Genomic DNA, 24,614 nt, shown 5'->3' with positions numbered 1-24,614 from the left:
CCAGTTGCACGTGGTGGCCCCAGGAAAGGAAGTTTTACTTCCACAGTGACAGAGAACCCAGTGAGGAGGACAGAAAGTTCAAGCCTGTCTGAGCTACAAGCAAAGCTAGCGATGAAGACAGACGATGTGGCCCGCCTCCTCATTTCCTGCCTTCTCTGTTCTCAGGCCTATGTGGTTAAACTGGGAAAGGGGGCAGAGGGCGGAGAGGTAGAGCACAGGCAGCTAAGATGGCTTCTGTGTGTGTGTGTGGGTGTGTGTGTATGTATGTATATGCATGTGTGTTTGTCTCAGTGTGTTTCCTTTTGTCCTTAAAATTCCAGAGTCATTTACAGACGCCGGATAACAGGATTGAAATTTTTTTCCTACTATGCAAAGGGAGCAGGCGTGTTTGTTTATACGGGTGCATACGTAAGCATCCAAGCTGAGATGCAAATTAGGAATCATAAAATTCATATTGTTAAAATGCACGCACACCAGCGTTTTGTAAAGTGTCAGCAAAAGTGTGTAACTGCTGCCATTGTCTGTCTAATTCCGGGCGCTTCCATCCTCCCTGATCCTAAGCAACCGTCACCAGTCACCCCATCGTCTCCTCCCAGTCCCTGGAAACCATTAATTTACTTTCATCTCCTAATCTATATACACTTTCCTAACAGAATCGTATGAGCCATGATCTTTTGTGACTCGCTTCTTTCCTTTCATTTCGAGCGTTTTCTTTTCTTTTTTTAAAAAAAAAATATTTATTTACTTTATGTATTTGATTACACTGTAGCTGTCTTCAGAAAAGGACATTGGATCCCATTACAGATGGTTGTGAGCCACCATGTGGTTGCTGGGATTTGAACTCAGGACCTCTGGAAGAGCAGTCAGTGCTCTTAACCACTGAGCCATCTCTTCAGCCCTGAGTGTTTTCAAGTGTCAGCCATGATGTGACAGGAATCAGTATGCCACACCCCTTTACACGGCTAGGCAATACTCCATTACGTGGCTATACCATTTGCTTAACTTGTCTCCAATGAAACCATTTCAAGCCAGCTGTGGTAGAATAGCCTCCTATAGTCTCACCCTTTCCTGTAGTTCAACAGTTCAAATCCATCTGTGCAACATAGCAAGACCCCATCTCCAAAACAGAACAAAAATCGGAAGCCATATCTCTGATTCTAGCCGCCCATCAATGGTCTGAAGTGAGGAAACATGACAAGTATCTAGTGCCATCTTGGCTCATAAGACCTAGAATATCTGTGGATCCGGGAAGAATCGCAGGCCAGAGCTCTGTGAGGAGGCTGAGCCCTCAAGCTGCAGACGAATTATCCCTCTTCAGTGTTCTCTGAGGGCCATGCCAGGTGCTCTGCTGGTCCTACTGCCGATTAACAAAGTCTGACACCCTGACGTCTGACTCTGCAGAAAAGCAACAGCCCAGAGGACAGGTCTTCAGCGGCCTTGTACTCTGGTAAAAACAATAAATCAATGAACAAGCGATCGTCTGTCTCCAGCACAGGTGTACCGGGACAAACGAGACGGGTTTCTCCATCAAGAGCCTTAAATTCAGGCCCTTCAGCACGGTACACTTAAGTACCAGTTATCTGACTGTGGACAGCTATGCATGAAGGTGTGAGGGCTCCCATGTGTCCCTCTTCTGAGACTCGAGAGACCTGTTTTCTAATTTCAGTCTGTTGCTAATTAGCTCCAGATCTCCCAGCACTCAGTAGCTTCTCTAATGGAGGTCAGTGGTGAAGGCCTGGACCACTTTCCGGGGCCTGCTGTGTGAATTACACAGTTCTGAGACCACTTGCAAATGTTAGGAAATGTTCCACAAAGTCAGGACATTGCAGTAGCTCACTGTCCCCTGGGGCTCAGAACAGTTTACCAACTCAGAGGGACTTTATCTATTCCCTTTCCTGATTCTCAAAAATATTTAAACCCATAAAAAGATTTATATATTTAAAAGAAGCCCAAACTGGTGTGAGGACAGCACAGACCAGGCAGGATGCCTTTTGTTCCACTGAGGGCTGTCACTCCGGCTCTGCCTGGGATGAAATACACAGAACCAGGAAGGAAAGCTGTTTTCTGCAAATCATCTCTCTGAATGACAACCAGACCTACTGAGTACATGCTATAGGATGACTTCCGCAGCTGACAGGCTAGTCCAAAACAAGACTAAACCTGTCTAACATCTCCACACCAAAAAAACGATGGGACAGCGCCTGCCTTCACTTTCTAATTTGATGGGGTGTACATTTGTCCTCCAAGCCCCACACTTTGTGAAAAAGCAGGTTTTTAATCAGTTAAAAAGCCAGACAAAACAAAACTACTGGCTTTTAATCCTTTGGAGGATCCAGAGATAGGGTTTGACTGAGTCCTGTTGTGATCCGATTTCCCACAAGCCAGGAGGGGTTTGAAAGCCAGCATAAATCCCATCCAAGTTAACCCAGCAAGACAGGACAGGGTCTAGGGGGTTGCATGGGAGGTGGAGTGGGGGTGCTCTAATGGGGTCTCATAAGGGCCAGGTTCTTCAGTGGCTGTCACAGACAGTAGTACACAGTCCCAAGGGGCACCCCAAGAAAACAGGCATCACCTCACATTCTGGAAAGACCAGATTCAGCCTGCAGGTGTTGGCTGGTGGGAGGAGGACCAGGAACGCCTGTGTGACCTAAGCAAGAAGGGCAAGACTGCTTCCCACCCCATGGTGAGAACCAGGACATAGCTCCTTCTAGAAAGGACAGAAAACTGTCCCCACCCCACCCAGAGGAGGTAGCAGCCTGCAGTTGACTCCTTAGGGAAGGCACCTAGACAGAGGGGACAATGGCTGGGGCCACTTGTTTGAAGTGAGGGAGTGAGCCACGCCCCAGAGGCTCCCTGGGGTGGTGAGGTGGCTGGAGGTTGTTGGAGAGCTGGAGAGAGATGAGGCAGTCCAGAACTGAAGGAGGAGTCAAGGGGCAGTCCCCTTCCCCTGCTCTTCAGACTTTGTTTACAGTTCACTTGCTATCCTCACAAAATGATTTACAGTTGCTTCTTCACACAGATGGTGTTCGACATCTAGGAAAAGGGTCTTGGGGGTCATTCACCAAAGATCAGGGAGAGTCGTAGCAAAGGGAAATCCCAGGCCCAGTGGCACCCATGACTGGCCTGAGTCACCCTGCACGGACAGGGGTTGGGGGGGGGTGGAGACAGAGGAGTGAGGAGGAGAAGAAACAAGAGAGGCTGTGATTCCAAGGGCAGTTCAAAGAAGGGATGGAGGTAGGAGGCGATTAACAAACCCTAATATTTCACTCTGATTTGCTTAAATTAAGAAAGCAGATCAGCTGTGACAATCTTCAAAACATCCTTTGGACTTATAGGTCAGTTGGTAAATACTTTAAGAAAACAGTTGCATTTTATTCATTTACTTTTTGTGTTGGAAGAGCATGCATGTGTGAGGGCCCCAGTATGCATGCAAGGTGCAAGTCTTTCCTTCCTCTACCGGTCTCAGGCCATCGGGCTTAGAGTCAGGCACCTTTACCCCGAGCCATCTCACAGGCCCAGGAAACATTTTTAAAGACACACCATTTACAACAAGATGGCCCCCAAAGACAAATGTCAGTGTTGTAAAGGTAACAGGAAGTATGTGACAATAAAAAGAAAAATGTCACAGGTGTGTGTGTGTGCCATGTGCCTGGGCATGACAGGCCAGTCAGAACCGAGGCTTGGACTCTGACCCCAGAGATTTGGAGTAGATACTTGGAGAACTCAAATGTTTGAGAAACAAACAAACAAACAACAACAACAACAACAAAAAAAAAAAAAAAAAAAAAAAAAAAAAAAAAAAACCCAAGAGACGCAGCTATACCAGTACAGGCTGTTTGGGGGTTGGGGGCCTTCTCTTTTCAAAGCGCCCTTGGGTGCATGGTGGCACCTTTAGGAGAACCACATACAGCTGCCACAGCTCGGTTCCCAACGTTTATAGTCTTTTCCACGCTAGGCAGTCTCCGGGTTTTCTAGAATGGGATGAGCAAAAGATACCTCCACAGCAAGTCTTTGCAGCTGGAAATGCTAACATATCTGGAAGCGGCATTCAGAGATGTAATTAAGGTAAGGGTCTCCAAGAGCCTGTTTGAGTGATGGGCATGGCCTGACATGAAATGGTAAGTGTCCTTTTGGGAGAAGAATGGAAGAGTTGCTGGTAGAGGAAGCGACACACCTGGGGAGTGATGCATGCTGGGAAGTGTCATTCCTCTGCTTTCAGAGAACAGTGGTCCTGATGATACATTGTTATAAACATCTAGACTCTGAAAAGGAGAAAATCACTTGTTTTAAGCCACCACTGTTGTGGCCCCTGCAAAAAATGAAACCACTGATATGTGGATACAATGAATCTAAAACAAAAAGATGAGGTTTAGAGTATTCAAGAAGAAGCTACACTCCAACAGGGCCATCGACCAGACCAGGGGATGAAGCTTGGGGGACGTGGGGCTTAGAGACTGGTCCTGCTTTCTTTCAGTGACCAAGCCCAGCTGAGTCACTAGCAGTCACATGTCTTCTGCAGGACATTTTTCTGGCTCACACACCCATCTGAGGAGGACAGAGCCTGCAGGGTGGACCTCTAATCTAAGCTGAAAGTACAAACTGCACTCCTAGGCTGACTGATGTTAGAGGCTTTGTATGGAAAGTCTCCAACTCCTAATCTCTTTGGGCCTTCCCTGTCACCTGAGGCCAATTTGGGACAAGACCCTTGCAGCATCTATGACTCCAGCCTAAGTTAGAAAACACAAGGGACCAGCATGTCTTCAAAATGGCATGTTCTAGATTGCAACTATATTTTATAGATTCCTTACTACAGCTGTTGAAGTAAATGTAAACATTCACACAAAATCACACAGGCCTTTTCCCTCCCAACGCCTTTGGGCACACATTTCCATGTGTTGACTATTTTAAAAAAAAAAAGGTTGAATCTGTTGATTCAAACACATGATCTTAAACTTGGGTACCAAGGTTCGAATCTTCCTGCCTCTTTTCCTTACAGTGCCCTCACATCCTTCTTGGCTTTTAGATTTTAGATTCAAGGCAAAATTTGTGTGGTCTAAAATGCAGCATCTTAAAACCAACAATCTAGAGGCACCTAGTGCTTCAAGGCCAAACACCTCTCCTACCTAGTTCTGAAGCATTTGCTTAATGGAAACTGTCCCGGAAATGGTCACTAATGATTTCTCCCCAGCCCTCAGCAAACAGCAGTCTGCTTTCTGTCTCTAGTCATTAGGCCTTTGGTGATGGGCTCTATGTCCGGTGGTCTGACCACGACACTCCCGCCTGCCATCTCTCACTTAGGTTCTGCTGTGGTGCCGCAGGCATCCCTGCTTCCAGACGACTACTAGGGCACGATTGAGCGGCTTCCTCTGCCTCCGCTGTCAAGAGTGGGCAGGAATGTGTGTGCACAGGTGTCTGAAGACGCCCATGTACCCTCCCCACAGAACCCTGACTCCATCCCTTCTCTCCAGGAAGCTCAGACTTCTGAGTGTGACCCTACTTCTCCAGCACAGTGCCCCACAACACGCTCATTTTCTGTTCTTGTGTGTCCTTGCCTTGTGACCCTCCTTATTATAGAGTTTTCTTTCTCAGACTGCTGGATAACAGCCTTTCCTTATCTCCTCGGGACAATTAGTCCATGGTGACCCCTCAGTGTTTCACGGGAAGAACTTGTCATGGGACGTGGGGAGATTATTCTTAACCTTTGCTGTGATGTCCCCCAAAGTGGACAGAAACACCATAAGGACTCCCAGGGTAGAGAGCCGGCGTCTGTAAAACATGCTCTCCTGTCTGTGTGGAACCACGGGATGGGTTGGTAGGTCAGCAGGCTGAAGCTGCTGGGCTTCCCGGCCCTGCACATTACCTCTGCCCAACGGACAGGAAGGTGTGTGTGTGTGGCAACTGTTACTTTCCCCTCCAGCTTGATGATCCCCAAAAGGTCTGTGACAAACAGGGTTTGCTCGGAACTCTGATCCCAGAATTCCTTGCTGCAGCCTCTCTCATCCAAGAAGAGATAGCTAGGCCTAGAGGCAAGCGCTGGCACGGTAGGTGCTGAGAAGGCAGGAACAAAGCTCCGGCTGGAAGCAGTCACACCTGAATTTGACAGGGTTCTTTCTGCTCGGTCACAGGGTTCTCTGAGTCACAAAGGATGTGGCTTTCTAAGGACAGAGAAGTCAAAGCCTTCACCTTGCACACTCCCTCCCTTTTTCAGCTCCAACTCTGAGCTTCTGAGGTCTACACGGACAAGCACACACGTGCAAACACGAGAGACTGACGCCATGTTCTTACTTCTATGAAAAATAAAAGTCTGCTTAACTCCCATTGAGGGAGGTCTGTTCTTTTCCCATCATCCCAAGTTCCCCTTGGCTTTTGGAAGAAAGGTAAAAGCAACACACGACTCCTCTCAGACACCAGCAGCTACTTTCCTTCCTCCTCAGGAGGAGACCCGGGGGAAGAGTGGCCACAGGAAAACAGTGGAGGTCTGAGGGGACCCCTGTACTTACCTCGAGGACTTTTCCTGTGATAAACTGGTGACAGGCTTCACACTTCACCCCAAAGAGCCCCTGGTAGTCCTTCTCACAGTATGGGGAGCCATCCCTGAAAGATGAAGTTGCATTTAGGTCTTGGGAAGACACCGAAGCCGCATTTCCGAGGCCCTTCCCACAGAACAAGAGTAGAATTTACACAGACCCAGTGACCTGACCAGACAAAACCACACCACAGGCTGGAGAGCAAGCGGTGGCTCTCTAGGCCAGCCAGAGGAAAAACAACATCAACAAATCACCACATGGTGACTGTGGCCACTTCCTTGGTTGTCACAGAATTAAGGAGCAGAGACTCCAGTTTTCTTCTCTTGACAGCCCAAATAGTCCTCAGATGAGCCAGCCTGAGAGGCCCAAGGTATCTTACCTCCCTGCCCACACCATCTTCTCAGATTCAGAGGCCCACCAGAGCCTCCCCACAGCCTCAAACATCCCCTCAGACCCCCTGGCTCTGAAGGTTTAGAACGTGGCTCAGCAGCCAGTGTTCACCTCCAGTGTGGTGAGGATGTCGGTTCCTGCATTACGGCCTGGAAAACTTGGAGAGCAAGTCTGAGTGTCTGCTCTGCCTGTCACCGCAGTTCACAGTGTCACTCAGAAGTCAGACGTTCGCCTTGTCCTTTAGGCTGCCCATCAAAGTCACCTGTAGAGATCTTTAGCCTCTTACAGGGGTGTTTCGGTTTGACTCCAGACCTACTTAGGAACCATGGTTTTGGGCAGTGGGAGCCAACCTCTCTCTTTCATCATTTCATGGATCTGGGAAATTGAACTCGTCACCAATGTATGAATGAATGATTTAATATAACTGGGTAGGTTCTGTGTTTCTTAGTTTTGAACTCTGAGACCGGGTCCTATGCCACCAGGCTAGACTCCAACTCTTGAAGAAGCCTGGGCCGCCAGAGCAGACAATTTCTATATCCAGTTTTGTACAGTCTTGGCACACAGGGTGCTGTGTGAGCCAGGTGAGTGTGAGCCAGGTGAGTGCTCTACCAACGGAGTTACATCTCCAGTCCTCTGTGGAAACCCAACCCAGGCCTTGTGCACTTTGGGGTCTAAGCTCTCTCATCAAACTGTTTCCTCGTTCCATGGTTGAGATAAAATGTCAAAAACCATTAAAAGAACAAAACAAAACAAAACAGAGTGACAGACTCCTCACTACCAAAGCACATTAAAAAAGAAAAGAAAAGAAAACCCACCCAGCCTCCTCAGATTCGTAAAACTCTAGCTAATCCACCACCCGCACTCTCTGATCCCAACACGACCCTTCACTCGGGCAGGCTGTTCTGTGGCTCTGGTCTCGCCAGGTTCGGTGTCTAGATAACATGTATTTTGGGGGGATATCTATGTTAGCTTCCCATAGAAAACAAAAATAGCAAAGGAGAAATGGCGAGGCACTTAATGGACTACACAGTAGGGTACACCACTTCGTTAATTATTAAATCAGGGCACCGTTAACAGCCCGTTACGTTTACAGCAGCCACAGCAGAGCAGAATATGGAAGCTATTTCCACAAATTTTACAGCAACTAGTTCATAGTGATGGGAAACAGGAATCTGCTCTGGCATGCTCGAGGGAGGAGGGCCACCCCAAAAGCAGAGCCGGGCCCCACACTCTGCTAACCCAGACTTACTTGCTGATGTACTCGCCGGTGAGGACCTTCCCGCAGGACTTGCACTTGAAGCAGCCCAAATGCCATTGCTTGTCCAGAGCTAGCAATGCCTGCCCGTTCTTAATGTCCCTTCCGCAGCCAGCGCAGTCTGGAAAAGAGCAGCAGCCCACGGTGACGGCCATTTCCCTCGCAAACCCCGAGTGCATCCAGCTCTCCCCGGCACAACCACGGTTTCATTTCCCTGTATAAAATCTCCGCTAAATCCCTCAGGACCTGTCCTCACGTGACAAGGCAGTTGCTGGGACCTCAGTGGATCGCAGCAGGCGAATGTCCTTCACTTCCTAGCTCCTCAGGAGTTAGGTACCCTTTGGGGTCCGGTTGGCCTAGAGACTGTTTAATTATCGCATCTTGGCTGGGCCATTAAGAAAGCACTCACAGGCTTTTATTTAATTGAGGGCATGTGTGAGGCAGCTCAGCACACGTGCGGGGGGGCCCCCCTCCCCCCATTATCTTCGTGTGCGGTTCCTGGAGCACCCACTGTCTGTAATGAAATTCTACTTCCTTATCTACACAATCCAGCCTTTCGACAAATTAATGGTTAAATGACTTAACTCCTCGGCTTTCACTGTCCTGGCAGATTCCTGGAAGGCATGTGTGTGAGTGACTTCTCTCCACAATGCAATAAGAAGCCCAGCAAATACAGATCAAGGAGGCAAGGCTTCATCCTGAGGACGTGACAGCTGGTCACACTGTGCCGTTGCCGTCAGGGATGAGAGATCGAGGCTCAGCTCAGCGACTTCTTTTTCTGACGCTCTAGGGTGGGTCTTCCCACCTCAGTCAACCCAACCTAGAGAATCCCTTACAGCTATGCCCAGAGGTCTGTCTCCTGGGGGGCGGGGTGTAGATTCTGGCAAGCAGTCCGTACCAACCATCACAATGTGTGAACACTAGAGTACGAACATTGGAGTTAGCAGGCCTGGTCCTGCACCACGGCTTTGCCATTCAAAAGTAGCCCTTTCATAACACTTGCTGTTATTAAAGGTGCTGAGATCATGCAGACCATCCCACACGCCATGGTGCCAGGGAGCAGAAGACATACTTGTTAATGCAGAGACACATAAAAGGGAAGAGTTTCTTGAAATTAAGATCAACACTACAACATTCAAAATCCATGTGTCTGAGAAAACAAGAGCACAGGCCACCGGCTGGCAGTGGGCACTGTGCCCCAACACACAAGACTAAGGGAAAAGAGCAGTGTCCAGGCAGGGCTGGCTACTCAGTGGCTACGTTCAGAATCAGACATAGGGCTCATGTACAAGGTGATGCTATAGCGCCCTCTTCTGACCACATCTGTAACGGCCTCTTCTCGTCCCCCAGACCTCAATCAAAACCTGTCCCCCTGGAATGTGACCCAGCACAAGCCTCAACCTTGGACACACTCTGCAAATCCATCCAGGGATGGCTCTGGTTCCTCCCTGCTTCAGCACCTTAACATATCCTGTTTTCTTTGGCCGGAGGTGTTCTTGGGCATCTTGGCCAACAGCTGTTAATTTGACTTTAGAGCCAACAATTCACATCCCGTGTGTGTGTGTGTGTGTGTGTGTGTGTGTGTGTGTGTGTGTATGTGTGTGTATGTGTGTGTGTGTATGTGTGTGTATGTGTGTGTATGTGTGTATGTGTGTATGTGTGTGTATGTATGTGTGTGTATGTGTGTGTATGTATGTGTGTATGTGTGTGTGTGTGTATGTGTGTGTGTATGTGTGTGTGTATGTGTGTGTGTGTGTGTTTTCTAACTAATGCACTTTTAAAGAACACTGGTGTTCTACTCCCAGAATAGAATGTTTCTGGAGGAAACCAGAAGAAATTCTTAAGAAACTGCCCCCTGTGGAGGAAGGCTTTATTTGTCTCCTCACATGATCTGGTTGTTTGACTTTCCTAACCACTAGAATGTGAAAAATTGAAAATATGTATCCAAAGAGTTAAATATAAGTTCTAAATAGTAGGGCGAGAATGACCCTTTTTAGAGATTCTTTTTAAACTTCTGCGCATGTGTGCACCTAGCTGAGTTTATGTGTACCGAGTGTGTACAGGTGCATGTGGGGCCCATGGGATCCCCTGGACCTGGAGTTCCTGATATGGATGCTGGGAACCAAACCTGGGTCCTTTGAAAGATCAGTAAGTGGTTTTAACCCCGAGACACCTCTCTAGCCACTGGATAAGAATTTGTTAGAGTATGGGCCATTCTAAACGGTGAGTTTAAGATAGTCCTAAAGTAACAATAGGTGTTTTACCAAATGTCCGACATGTCATCATAAATACTACATTTAAGTCTTATATGTGGTAATAATCTATGAAGATGCAAATGAAAAGCCACAACATTTATTTTAACACAGTCTTCAGATGGAAAGACCACAGTGTGGAGGGTGAGGCAAAGGGGCAGTTTTTAAACAGCAGCTGGGGCTGGGGACATGTCTCCTCAGCAAGATGCCTGCCATGCATTAGGTCAGAACCACCCATGCAAAAGGCCAGTGAGGACGGTGTCTATCTATAACCCTGGCTGGGGGACAGGGAAAGAGACAGACAGATCCCAGGGACTTGCTGGCCCATCCAACTGGTGAGCTCCTGGCTCAGAGATATGGCCTCAAAAATAATTTGAGAGCTATAGAGCAAGACACCCAACACTGATGTCTGGTATACACAGACACACACATACACACATACATACACACATATACATAGACACACACATACACACACACATGCACACATACACACACATACATGCACACATATATACATACACACATACAAACACATACAAACATGCAAACATACACACACATGCACACAGACACACACATACACATACATACACACATATACACATACACTCACATACAAACACATGCAAACATACACACTTGCAAACATACACACACATGCACACATACACACACATGCACACAATCACACACGTACACACACGCTTGCATACATATATGTACACACATACATACCATCCTCTATAGTTTCCCCATCTTACAAAGGAAGAATATACTGTAAGTTTTAAGTTCACGGAAAATTGAGAGCACCGAAATGTCCCATTTCTCCACCCCAACATGCTCAGCCTCATCACTGGCCACCAGAGCCCTGCTGACGACCACAGCTGATGTGTGTTTGGAAGGCTTAAAATGGCACCAGGGATTATAGCATCGCGCTGAATAGCAGGAGAGCTTCAACACTCTGAGGTGAACACACTGAGTCCTACCTACTCATGCCTCTTTCCCCCCAAGCCCTGGAAAACTCTGCTCCCCCAACTCCAATGTTAAGTCCTTTCCTCAAGAAATGGGAACTTTAATTCAAGTTGCACTGCAATTTTCCCATGTTTCTAGGAACATTACCACTAGGTGGCAGCAATGGTTTGAAGAGGCTCGATTAGGGGTTTGTTTTTGTTTTTATTTTTGTGGCTTTTAACAAAATAAATTTCAAAGATGGAGATGGCTAGAAATAGGGGGGTCGTCAGAGGCTGCAGTGAACCACAGGAAGCCAGAGGTCTAAGGAGATGGGGAATGAAGGCAGCTGGGAGACCTGGGCTCCCGGCCACCTCGGACCCCCATCTCCTCATCTGTGAGCTACTGATAATAATTCCACCTACTATGTTGTATCCCAAGGTTCTGCACTGCACAACACAAGGCCTGTTAGAGGCGAACTTAGGGGGCAGAGCTAAGACTAACCCCCCCCCCCCTTTGAGCTTGCTCTTTCCTGGGTCCTAATGCCCAAGAGTCACAGAGTCATGGGAGGGAGGAAAGGGAACACCCTGACCCCCTGCTGAGGGCGGAGTCACAGGCTGTGCACACGGCCAGCGGTTAGCCTTAAGTTCTTTGAGTCTGGGGGCTCTCTAGTCTCATAGGTGGTGTCTAAACCTCTGGGATCCAGCATGCCCTGCCCAGTGCCTCCCCTAAACAGAACAGGTGACCAGGTGCCTGTGCCCAGCCAGTGGGCAAGAATGAGTAGAAAGAGAAGCCAAGGGTCAAGAGTCCTTCGGTCTGTCAGGTAAGATAATGTCACCCCACACCAGCTTGCTTGCACATTCTGGTATTTTCTACAACAATCCCTGTGCTCTGGATGAAACCACAGCCAGACATCAGGAGGTGGGACAAGGGGCAGCAAGAGGTCCCTGCTGGCCGCTCCCTTCTTTTTTCTGCTCAAGCCCACGAGGCTCTCCTGTGGAGAACAGCGAGTCCTCCACGCCAGCTTCGTGTCTTCTCAGTGGTTGGGAAAATTGTTTCCACATCTCTGAAGCTGATAAATATAGAAAGTTGGTGTGTGGTTGGTGGGATGATTGTCCAAGTCAGAAATAGGGGACAATGGAGTGGCATCAAGGAAGTAAGGTCTGCTGGTAACTCACCAAAGTAAAAACAATAACCAGATAGAACAGAACCCTGAAGCCCAGCCCGGGACATGTGAGTCTCAGGACCTCTCTCTTGACACCAAGAGCCAGGGCTGAGCAGGGGTCTGGCTGTTCACAAACAAGTTAAATTGAGACCCAAACACACACCTGGCTGTTTTTTATATCATTTTCTTCAAAGGCAACGAGAGCCTTTAACGGTGGGGAACTTGCTGGCTTGCCTTCATTCTTTTTTGGCAAAGGATCCCAAACACCTGCACTTCAGAAGGATTTAAGTTGATGAAGGAGACATATGGTTCTCGGGAAGGATGTGTGGGTCTGTTGAGATGTTTCTCTGGGAAAGAAAGCTTGAGTGCATGAAGCCATAAAGAGAGAAACACAAGTTACCACACATTCCCCAATGTCCAGGCCTCCACACTGTCTCAGCATCCCCATGGTCCTGTCATCTCCACACTTCCGATGTCCCCACAGTATCGGTATCCCACAGTCCCAAACTTAGGAGACCCTTTAAAGTATCTATTAATAGCCTATGTATAGAAGTACTTCAACCTTGGAAGGAACTCAAGGTAAGAGGTTTCAAGGGAAAAAAATACAAATTAGGTTTGGCTAACTTGAGGTTCTAAGTTTTTAACAAATTCAGTTGTTCCAACCTCTTCTCTCTCTCTCTCTCTCTCTCTCTCTCTCTCTCTCTCTCTCTCTCTCTCTGAGTGAGTGTGTGTGTGTGTGTGTGTGTGTGTGTGTGAGTGGAGGATATTATATTATGTAAGGGTCAGGTGCTTTAGCCGGAGAATAGCCAGGGGGTGCTTCGTGGCTGTTGCATACTGGATAGCCAGCTCCCATTTGCTACAGTGCTGTGCCCCCTAAGGGCCCTAGTGTCAAACGTCACCTGTTCTCATGCTTGTAACCACTCAGTACTCAGGTTTCTAAACTGGCCTTCAAAGGTCCTGTGCAGGTAGTTTTTTGGTCAACTTGACACAAGCTAGAGTCATCTGGGAAGAGGGAACTTCTGCTGAGAAAATGCCTCCCTCAGGTCGGCTTGTGGGTGAGTCTGTGGGACATTTCCCTGAGTAGTGATTGAGGTGGAAGGCCTGGCCTACTATGGGGCGGCCTGGCCTACTATGGGGCATATGGGGCAGTGCCACCCCGGATTAGGTGGGTCTAGGGTGTATGAGAGAGCAGGCTGGGAAACCCATAGCAAACAAACCATTAAGCAGCACCCTCCATGGTTCCTGCTTCACTTCCTGCCTACAGGCTTCCCTCAAGGATGGGCTCTAGTCTATAAGATACAACAAGCCTTCTCTCCTCAGGTGTCTTTTAAAAAATATTTATTACATATAAGTATCCTGTAGCTGTCCTCAGACACACCAGAAGAGGGCATCAGATCTTGTTACAGATGGTTGTGAGCCACCATGTGGTTGCTGGGATTTGAACTCAGGACCTGTGGAAGAGCAGTCAGTGCTCTTAACCACTGAGCCATCCTCCAGCCCCTCAGATGGCTTTTAGTCATGGTGTTTATCACAGCAGTACAAGCAAAATAACACGGGTCTGTACTTGGAGACCCGTAGATTAAAATGATCCAGATCTTTTTTGTGTAGTTGCTTCTTTTGTCCTTTTTTCTTTTTTTGTCAAAGCTGATTCAGAGTTCACACATCCTTGAGGTATTTCAAGACGTCCCCACCATCATTTGTCACGTCTATCTAGTGGGTACTGTTGGGTTATTGTTGGAATCTGACCTTCCTTTTCATCCAGGTTACTGGATAGTGCCAGGTCCTAAATTAACACACATGAGCTGGCATTAAAGGCTGGACCCAGACCATGTTTCTTATTTCAACCAGTGAGTCCATAGTTTCCTTTTAGAATGTCTTAGCAAACACCATGGGTACGGGGTCAGCATAAGCAAGAGCCAGGCATGGTGCTGCCTGTAATCCACAGCTGGCGAGGTACAAGCTGGAAGATTGGCCTAGGCTAGCCTGGGCTACAGAGCAAGACCCAGTCTCAGACCCAAAAGTGAACAAATAAGATGGGGCCCAGTACAGAAAGTGGGGTTCTCTCTCTCTCTCTCTCTCTCTCTCTCTCTCTCTCTCTCTCTCTCTCTGTGTGTGTGTGTGTGTGTGTGTATGCAGGTGCCCACAAAGGCCAGAGGATGTCAGATGTCAGGTCCCTTGGAACTAGAGTTGTAAGTGGTTGTCTACTGCCTGATATGGGTGCTGGGAACTGAACTAGGCTTTTCTGCAAGAAGCTTACGTAGCTTTAAACTTCTAGACACCATGCTGCCGTGAGATGGAAAAGCACCATGAGCTCAGAAGGTACATAGCTGGGAGGAGAGTCCTAACTTCTGGAGGTTCTGGGGAAAAGGAGTCTCAGTGCTGTTCACCATTTAATCACAGGAGCTAAAAATGACCCAGAATGATGTCGAAAGGCTTAGGTGCTGCCCGAGGACGTAACCTTGAACAAGATCTGTAATTGTCCCTTGCTGAGGTCAGCTGTCCCCTCTGCTGTCTTGATAGCCACGGTGGAAACGCCACAATCCCGAGCAGCCTCTGACTGGCTATTTTAAGGGGAGCTTCTTGTTGTCTTTGGAAAACAATACAGCGCAGCAAACCCACTTTTGTGGCCCATGATGGCAACACATTGTCTGCCTTTATCAGGGCAGCTGAGGGCAGCCCTGGCAGTGCCACCAGCTAAGTCTCAAAGATGGAACTGGCAGAGGCACACAAGCCCATCTTTCTTCCTGTGACAGATGCTCAGAGTTGTACTTACTTTGGTCAGAGTTCTCATAAATAGGGACTGAGTGTGCCTGTCCAGCTTCCAACTCAAGTCCCTTAAGCCAGTGCCCATAGACTGCCACAAGGAACACACAGCTTCTCAAGGTGACTCTCCCCTTCAGCTGGTGGGTGTGGTTCCTAGTCACAGGACCAAGAGTCCTTATCTGTGCAAGCAAGAGGACCCAAGTACTAGGGAGGCACACAGAAGTAGATGACCCACGTTCACTGGTCAGAAAAGTACCCACATCTCACCCAGTGAGAGATCCTAAAACCAAGGTGCATTATACTGAGGGATAGCACCAAAGGCTCAACATGTATACTCACATGCACACACACATGCATGTGCACACACAGGTCTTCACACACATGAACACACACCCTCCAACACACACACATCATCTTCATACATGTGAACATGCACCCCATACATGCTTGTCCTCACACCCATAAACATGCACCCCCAACACACACACACACACACACACACACACACATGCCCTTACACACACAAATATCCACTCCCCAGTACATGTCGTCACAGCCATGAATATGTACCTCCCTCACACACATACAAAGACTTTCTCAAGCAGGACTCTGATGGCTAACACTGTTCAGCGTGAAGGTCATGACTAAAGAAATCTAAGCAAGAGCCACAAAAATTATTTGCTCAGCGACAAGGGTTTCCACACGGGGGGAGGGGGCGACAGAAGGAGCAAACACCCAGGAGAGGAAGTGATGATGACAAGGCCACCCCAAGGGAGCTCCACCACTTGCTACCACCCAAGGATGTGCAACACAACTGGGTCTTGCAGAACTCATTCAGAATACTAGAGGGAGGTAATTTCCTAGAGAAACTCTAAAGTTGGCAGCCAGGTCTTTGTAGGATTGGAATGGTCCCTCTAATATAGAGACTTAAGAGACAAATAGTTAAATATTTGTACGACTGTGTTCAGCACATTCAGAATAATTAAAACCAGAAGTGACCAACAGTCAGTTAACAGACAAACGGACACACAGAACATGGTCCGTTTCCACCATGGAATATTATCTAACCATGAAAAGAAATGAAATCCGGATAAATGCTACAGCCCGGATGAATCTGGCAAACATGATACCAAATGAAGAAGCCAGAAAGACCATGATCGGAGTCAGGGGAGTTGTCCAGGCTGTGCAGATCCATGTGGCAGCAGGTCAGGGACTGACAGGCTGGAGACAGGGCAAGATGACAAGTGGCTGCTCAGGGAAACAAGGTTTTCTTTCAGGGAGTTGAGAATATTTCCAGACTAGGCATAGGAGGCAGACATGCAGCATTACAAACTATTCAAAGCCACCAAAATGTCTACTTAAAAATGGTAAGTTTCATTCTGCATGAACTACCTTCAATAGAATCATCCTCAGGAGGTCTACCTGATTCCATTGCAAACTTCAGCCTGGCAAAGGGCTGTGACTTGAACTGGCTGTGGCCAGACACCCGGGCTCTTGCAGAGAAGGAAATCACACTTGAGTTTCCCCATCTGCTTCCCAGGGCTTCCTTAGCAAACACCACTCCCTCTCTCTCCTCCATCACTGACAGCCCACTTACCCATGGCTGGAGTCAGAACAAGGGCAAGACAAGGTTTCTTTGTGTAGCCCTGTCTGTCCCTGAACTATGTAGACCAGGCTGGCATCAAACTCAGAGATCTGCCTGCCTTTGCCTTCCAAGTTCTGTTATCTCTCAATTATTCCTTTCTTTCCCCCTTTCTTCTTCTTCTTCTTCTCTCTTTCTCTGCCAGTGGAGGGACAGGAGGGTGGCTGAAGCTTGGTTCCCACCAGCAGGCCTCCAGGTTCAGGGATGGTCCCTGTATAAATATAGTCAGCGTTAACTGTCAACCTCACTAGGCCACCTCTGTTGCTTATTTTCTTGTTATGAGGATTGTAAATTATAACCAACCAGAACTGCATGCACTTCATTATTACATCCTTTGAAGAAGTCCCTATTATCAGTCCTTCTAGAGAAAGGACAGTGGAGGATGGGCAGGTAGAGGCTGCTGGTGAGCAGTAGCACCAGGGGTCGCCCAGGTAAGAATTCCTTAGGCGTTGCAGCAGACAAGTCCTTCCCAACCTCCACATGTCTTCAGAGATAAAGATAATTACCTTGCAACTAGAAAAGGTTTTGCACCAAGTAAAATAATGGAGACTATCTCCCTGACCCTGGAAGGTGAGCGCATAACTCTTTGGGAACCAATTTCAGTTCTGTCCGATCAGAGAGTGCCCTGCTACCTGTGGGCGTTCCAATTCCAAGTAGAATAGGGATGCTATACAGAGGAGGGAAACAGAGAGGCTGGATGGATACATTTGTGTGGGTGTTTCTTATGCTCACCCAAGCCCACGCACAACTAGACTCCAGTCAGACAGCTTTTAAGGAAAGGCAGAGTGGAGACAGCAGCCCACTGCAGTCTGAGATAGACAGGAGCTATGGAGGAAATGCTCCTCTGAACCTGCTTCCCGAGACATTGGGTTATCACACATGACCACCCCCCCCTCCTGTCCCCACCCCAAGGTTCTTTGACCAATGGAAATCCAGTTCCTTAGCTGCTGGTAGATGGAGGAGGAAGGAAAGGCGGGAGGCATAGAGGACGGGACTTAACCTTCCGTCCCCCACACTTTTAGAAGTCAGGAATCAGCTAGTGAAACAGTTTAGCTACAATGTTGTCACAGCCCTATAGGTCCCTTTTACTACCACCTCCCTTTGAGAACAAGTAGATACTTGTACTAATTGGGGGCAATAAAGTGCACTCCCAGACTGTCCTAAGCACTAGGTGCATTAGAAAATAAATCAGAGCTCAGGGTAAGGATGATTTAAGGTGGAAGAAGCACTGAAGGGGCTGGACCTTTAGCTCAGCTGGTAAAGGGCTTGCTTTGTAAGCACCGAGACCAGAGTCCGGTCCCCAGAGTCCACGAGAAAGAGTTCGGCATGGCAGCGTGACTCACAGCGTGCTCACAATCCCGACTGTTTGGTGAACTTTAGACCAGCGAGAGAGACTCTCTCAAAAACCAAGTTGGGCAGCACCTAAGGAATGGAAGCTGAGGCTGTCCTAGGGCCTTTATATGCACATGCACACAGACACTGAGAAGCACAGAGGTCAGAATGACAGAGGCCAGCCACAGGCCAGCCAGGCAGAAATGCTACCTCTTTATTCAGGAAGCACCAACACAGACTATTTTGGACCATTTTATTGCCTGTCTGAGGCTTCTTTCTCCCCTCCCCTTGTCTCTGCTTCCTACTCACTGCTTATGAAAAGTCAGCCACTGAATATGCAATGCGGCTGTGCCTCCGAAGCGCAGCTAGAAGGTGAGAGGGGGCCTTGGCTCTCTGAATTAGATCACAGAGGCTGTGAACATTGCCAGGGAGAGCCTCACACTAAGAGGAAGGCAGGCTCTTTCTTAGGAAGCCTCTTGCCAAGTATAAAAAGCCCTTTCTCTTTCTTTCTTTCTTTCTTTCTTTCTTTCTTTCTTTCTTTCCTTTCTTTCTTTCTTTCTTTTTAAAGATAGGAATGGCTGTCATAACAGAATAGTTTTGAAGTCAAGGCAACTCTTGGAGAACTACAAATAGCAACCAAATGTTTTCTAATTATGTGCTAACGGTTTCAGAACACTGCTGAACAGTCCCATTACTCCAGTATCCGTGGGCCTGCTTCCACTGGGGACTTTGCATGTATGTATCCAGATAGAAGAGCTCTCTCTCTCCTTCACAGAAGCCCACACAATCTTTCAATACCTTTTGGCATTTGTCCAAATAAATACAAACTTCTTGAAAATAAAAATGTTTGCATTGCAGTGAAATGGAATTTTATTCAGTGGAAGCAAAGGAGAAAATAAAATTTGGCTCAATGATGTATACATAAGTAAAATAACAGTTAAAGCTAGAATTAAAATACAGTGTTTGTTAGCTGGTTACATAGTTTCATAGTTTTAATTTATGGGTATAACATGAATGTCATATAAAAAGAGAAGACATAGTTGTATCCAAATATTTTATATTAGCATCTATTAATTGTACAAAATAATGAATTATATATTTTAGTGCCTGTATATAAGGTAGAATAAAATTTAGAATTTGTTAGATGTGGCTCTCATAGAACTAGAAGATGCTATGCATGCTTTTAAGGGAGAAAACACTATGAACCCTGTGAGCTACAACCACCAGCTTAGCATAGTATTCCTGTGAGTATAATAGCAGGATGGATTTTGTGAAAATAACTTGACTGTACTTTGTGCCTGGATTCAAGGCCCACCCCACGGGAGGAAATACATGCCTGGTGCCATAAATATGGCTGGGAAAGCTTGCCTGGGAGGTGATAAGACTCCAGCAGAAACTCACTACTATCATTCTGCTGAATGGGCGTAGTAGCAAACTGCCCTCTAAGTTCGTATCTGTCTATACCAATAGCTTAGTGTAGTGCTCAGAACTAATCAGAGAAGGGGTGGTTCAGCCACCGCTGAGCCAACACTCATTTGCACTAAGTGAAAGATTCCCACAGTAATGGGAAGACTGGGCTCCACTGCTATAAACTGTGTAGAATTTGTCCAGAATAGAAAATGCTTACCTGACTCTAAGGAACTAGGACTCGGAGAACTTAAGGGGGTTATGTATTCCAGGTCTCCAGAGGGCTGCCGAAAATTCATAGATACTAAGGGAAATTCTGGTCTCATCTGACGCCTCAGTAAAGAGCTGAGACAGCTTCCTTGGTGACTCCCCAGTTCCCAGCTCAGCATATATTGACTTATAATAGATATTACTTAATCAGTCCAATGTCATTTCTAGTATATTCATAAAAAGAAAGAGTCTATTATGGGGTGTTTCTCTCTGGATTCCCATAGGTCATATGAACTCTCAACATGGAAAATGTCAAATCTGTCATACATGTAAACTGTCTTCCCACACTTGTTTAGGTGTTGGCTTCTACATAGGTCCCCTTTGCCTGCTCCTACAAAGAAAACCTTATCTTCTTTTTCAGCTCACATGCCACATTCTGTGGTAATTTGCTTTTGTGGTAATTTGTCGTTAAAAAGCAAGCTTCCTGAGGATGCAAAAATTCATTTTGCTCAAGGTTATATTTTCAGTCTATAGGATGATACACATTTTGGGTGGTCCATAGGTATCAAATGAACAATTTTCAGAGTCCCTCTGGGTGAGCAGAGAATTATTTAGGGGTTAATAGAAATTGTCCCATCTGCATCTCCTGTGAGAGGAGACAGTGATTTTAACACAGAGAGACAACTATTTATCCCCTGTCTCCAAAGTCCTCCTATCTCAACCTCTACAGCTAAAGATGGGCTACGTGCAGGGAGAAGTCACCCACTGACAACCTGACTGACTGAACTGGATCAGGAGATGCTCCTCTGGGTGTCTGTGGAGGTGTTTCCAGGAAGATATAACTGAGGAGGGGAGACCCACCCTGAATTTGAGGGACCCCATCCCAAAGTCTGGTAGAGGATCCCAAAGTGAGCCAAGAAAAACAGAGGGGCCTGGGAGGTGGCTCGGGAGGCAGAGAGCTTGCCAAACAAGCCTAAGGCCTGACTTTGATGAGCGGATCACACGGTAGAAAGAGAGATCGGACTCCTGCAGTTGTCCTCTGCCCCCCTCAGGGCCCAGAGCAAAGTGGTTCTATAAGGACGTGTATGCCATGCTACCACACACAACAGTAATGATTTTCAAGGGAAAAGGCAGCCTGTTGAGCATTGGCTTTTCCTATCCTGTTTCCTAGCACACAAACCACGCCCCCTCTCAGCCATGTCTTCCTTCCTGTGAGGAAATGCATCTTCTGAGCTGCGAGCCAGGCCGCAATCTCTGTGGTGTGGTCACAGGCAAGGCATTTCAACATAGAGGCTCATAACAATTTTTCCTCGCTGGCTGTCAAAATGGACAGTTCAAGGGGGCTGGAGAGATGGCTCAGTGGTTAAGAGCACTTACTGCTCTTCCAGAGGCCCTGAGTTCAAATCCCAGCAACCACATGGTGGCTCACAAGCATCTGTAATGGGATCTGATTCCCTCATTTGGAATGTGTGAAGACATAGCACTCATATAAAATAAATAATAGATTTAGTGTTTAAAATTAGTTCCATATCTAATTCCATTTGGGCATTTTGATACAATGATCATGCTCTTCTCCCTGTCTGGGTTTAGTAAACACTGCATGACGTTTTTCCATATGGAAAGAGAATGCCCCAGACAAGACGAAACTTCGTATTTGCTAATAGGACTGTTCAAAAGACAGGCATCTTCCTGAAGTACCTTAGAACTACAAAGGCGTTTCTGTCAGTGGCTGCGGGGACAGAGCACTTACTGCTGGGGCAGGTGGCTTCTTTAGGGCTGGACGACATCGGCTGTGCACAGAGCTGACAAAGACAGTCTCTCCCGTTGAATGTGACTCGGTCTCCGGGTGGAAATGGACGCCTGGAGACAGAAAGACATTTGCCCTCAGAGTTATTCCAGCAATTTCATTCCTTCTCCTTACCCCTTCGCCTGCTACCCTCTGGTGCAAATTGATTTCTTGGAGGAACACCAGGCAGAATGTTTGAAATGTAGCCATGCCCCAAGCCCGCCAGCTGGACACAGGCCAAACAAATGCAGCGCTTCATTATGAGATGGAGAGAGCACCGGCCCTGCAGGCTCCATGGAAAGTATCACGGCTTAGCTTCACTCTAAGGTGGAGGGTGTCTGAACAAATCACTCCTCAGGAACCACAGAGCAGTGATTTCCATAAGGAAGTTCTTCATCAAAACACACTCACACACGCATACACTACACACTCACACACACACTCACATACACACACTCACACACACACACCCACTCACACACACCACACACATATACACTCACTCATACACAAACACACATATAACACACACTCACATGCACATTCACACACATATTCACACACTCTCACTCCCATACACATATACCACACATCTCACACACTCACCCACACATACTCACACACATATACATCACATACTCACAACACTCACACACATACACACACACTCACACTCACTCACACATACACACTCACATACTCACTCACACACACCACACTCACACACACCCACTCACACACACACACACACCATAACACATCTTAAGTGTCATGGATTCTCACTGAAGCTCAGGGTACATCCCTAAGAGAACAGCTTACAGGAGAAGCGGGAGCCTTCTTGGTCCCATATTTTGTGGTGACTATGTGGAGTTTTCGGCAGTAAGTATGTGGAGTTAGACTGTCCTTTCTGGACATGTGAATTTGCAAAGCACTGGAGAACCCAGTCCTTCATAAGCTGCAAGCGACAGGACAAGGTGCTGCCGACATGTTTGAGAATTGGCTGCAGGGGATGAAGAGATGGCTCAGTGGTTAAGAGCATTTGTTGTTGCAGAAGTGCCAGGTTCAGTACCCACGTGGCAGTCACAACCATCTATAACTCCAGTTCCAGGGGTCCAGAGACACTGGACATGCACAGGGTAAACTCACACGCAGGCCAAGCATTCACTCACATAAAGTAAATGTAAAAGTTAGCAGCAGTCACTGTTTCAGAAACGCACGTTCCTTCCCTGCTGGACATTCACCAGCAACAGCTCACTGCACAAAAGTGCACCTTCTGCAGGTATGTGAGGTTTCCGAAGCTTGCTTGCTGCAGCAAGCCAATTTACCAACCATCTTCATCAGTGTGAGTTTTCTTTTTTAAAAAGGTTTATTTATTTATCATATATAAGTACACCGTTGCTGTCTTCAGACACCAGAAGAGGGCATCAGATCTCATTGCAGATGGTTGTGAGTCACCATGTGGTTGCTGGGAATTGAACTCAGGACCTCTGGAAGAGCAGTCAGTGCTCTTAACCACTGAGCCATCTCTCCAGCTCAAATGTGAGTTTCTCATGCGGGACTCAGTTAGGAAATGTGGAACTCGAGAGACCGACATGAACAAGTCAGAAGTCATTGGTCTGGAGCAAGTCCAAGCTTCCTGACCTGCATTTTTACATTCACAGCCCTAAACTCATGTCCTCGTAGCCTAATCAAGATAAGCACCCAGCAGCACGGCTGGGCTTAGCCTCAGTATGACTAGTACCAGTTATCAAGTGTGTGGGTGGGGGAGACTGTAGTCTTACACCTTCGCATATCCAAGGTCCTCAGTTTGTGGCTCCCTCTCTGAAGTGCTTTGCCACTTTTCACTGGACAGATAAAGAGGCCACAGGCAGGGACAGGCCTCATCTACCTGACTTAGACCTGTGTTAGTAATTAAAACTCACCACAGTGCTGCAAGGGGCCCCTTACTTCTCACTCATTACTGCACCTGAACAAGCCCCTCGTCTATTCTGTAAGCAGAATCTCAGAGGGTTAAGTACCTTTAAACACAGTACAGCAAACATTCGTTCCTTGGTCTCCACTCAGGGATGGGGCCCGGGTGAGCCAAGCAAGATCCTTGGGGAAAGTAAGTAAATCACTGTCCGGGGCTGACCCAGCTCTTGGGGGGCACTGATAACAAGTATGCTGTTATGTGCATCACCCTAGGAGTGTGGCTGACCCCCCTTCCATTCAGTGCTTAGCTATAGACCCACACAGATCTTCTATGGCACTAGCCAGACTCCGTGTACTGTAAGAGTTGAAGGTATCTTTCTTTTGTAATGTGCAGCTCCCAAAATACAATCGCACACACCCCCACCCCTCCCATGTCAGTTTCCTTCCCTCAGATGGATGGGTGTCACTAAGCTGTGTACTACAGATGTCTAGCCACCAGGAGTTTCCCCGGAAACACCAAGGACTAGTGTCTCTAGGCTTCGTAAACCATTTGGTCTCTGTCATGGTTCCTTAACCTGCCACTGTATCTGACAGAAGTCCTAACTCCTGTACTAACACATAGCCAAGAAAGACCTAAAGCCAGGCACAGTGGCACATGCCTTCAACCCCAGCACTTGAGAGGCAGAGGCAGGAGGATCTCTGGGAGTTCAAAGCCAGCCTGGTCTACATAGTTCCAGGACAGCCAGGGTTACGTAGTGAGGCCTTATCTCAAACATGACAAAGCAAAGAAACAAAGAAAAGACCTAAAGACTAATGACTTGACCAGTGAGCCATTTCCAGCTGTCACAAGCCATAGTAAAGATGCCATTTCATCTCTAGAAGGAGGGGGTTGTGTGGTCCTGGCTAAGCTGGCCTTGAACATCTGTGCTCAAGCGATTCTCCATCTCTGCCTCCTGAATGCTGGGACGATGCCCAGCTAGAAGGTGCTACATAAAGTGTCCACATAATCACCTACATTCCCAA

At 47.4% G+C, this 24,614-nt stretch overlaps 1 protein-coding gene across 1 annotated transcript in view; it reads right to left on the bottom strand.

Moving 5' to 3' along the window:
• The window catches only part of ABLIM1 (actin binding LIM protein 1), a 194,342-nt gene that overhangs the window by 86,401 nt on the left and 83,327 nt on the right, over nt 1-24,614 (bottom strand). The window contains exons 4-6 of the mRNA XM_080912595.1: nt 21,645-21,754; nt 8,167-8,293; nt 6,501-6,594 (exon numbers count right to left, since the gene is read on the bottom strand). Coding sequence (XP_080768721.1) covers nt 6,501-6,594; nt 8,167-8,293; nt 21,645-21,754 — 331 coding nt within the window. The remainder of the gene's footprint in view (nt 1-6,500; nt 6,595-8,166; nt 8,294-21,644; nt 21,755-24,614) is intronic.

This window comes from Micromys minutus (assembly GCF_963924665.1).
Source record: "Micromys minutus genome assembly, chromosome: 2".
NCBI classification, from domain to species: domain Eukaryota; kingdom Metazoa; phylum Chordata; class Mammalia; order Rodentia; family Muridae; genus Micromys; species Micromys minutus.
Note: the sequence above shows the minus strand (reverse complement) of the source record. Positions and strands in the feature narration are given on the sequence as shown.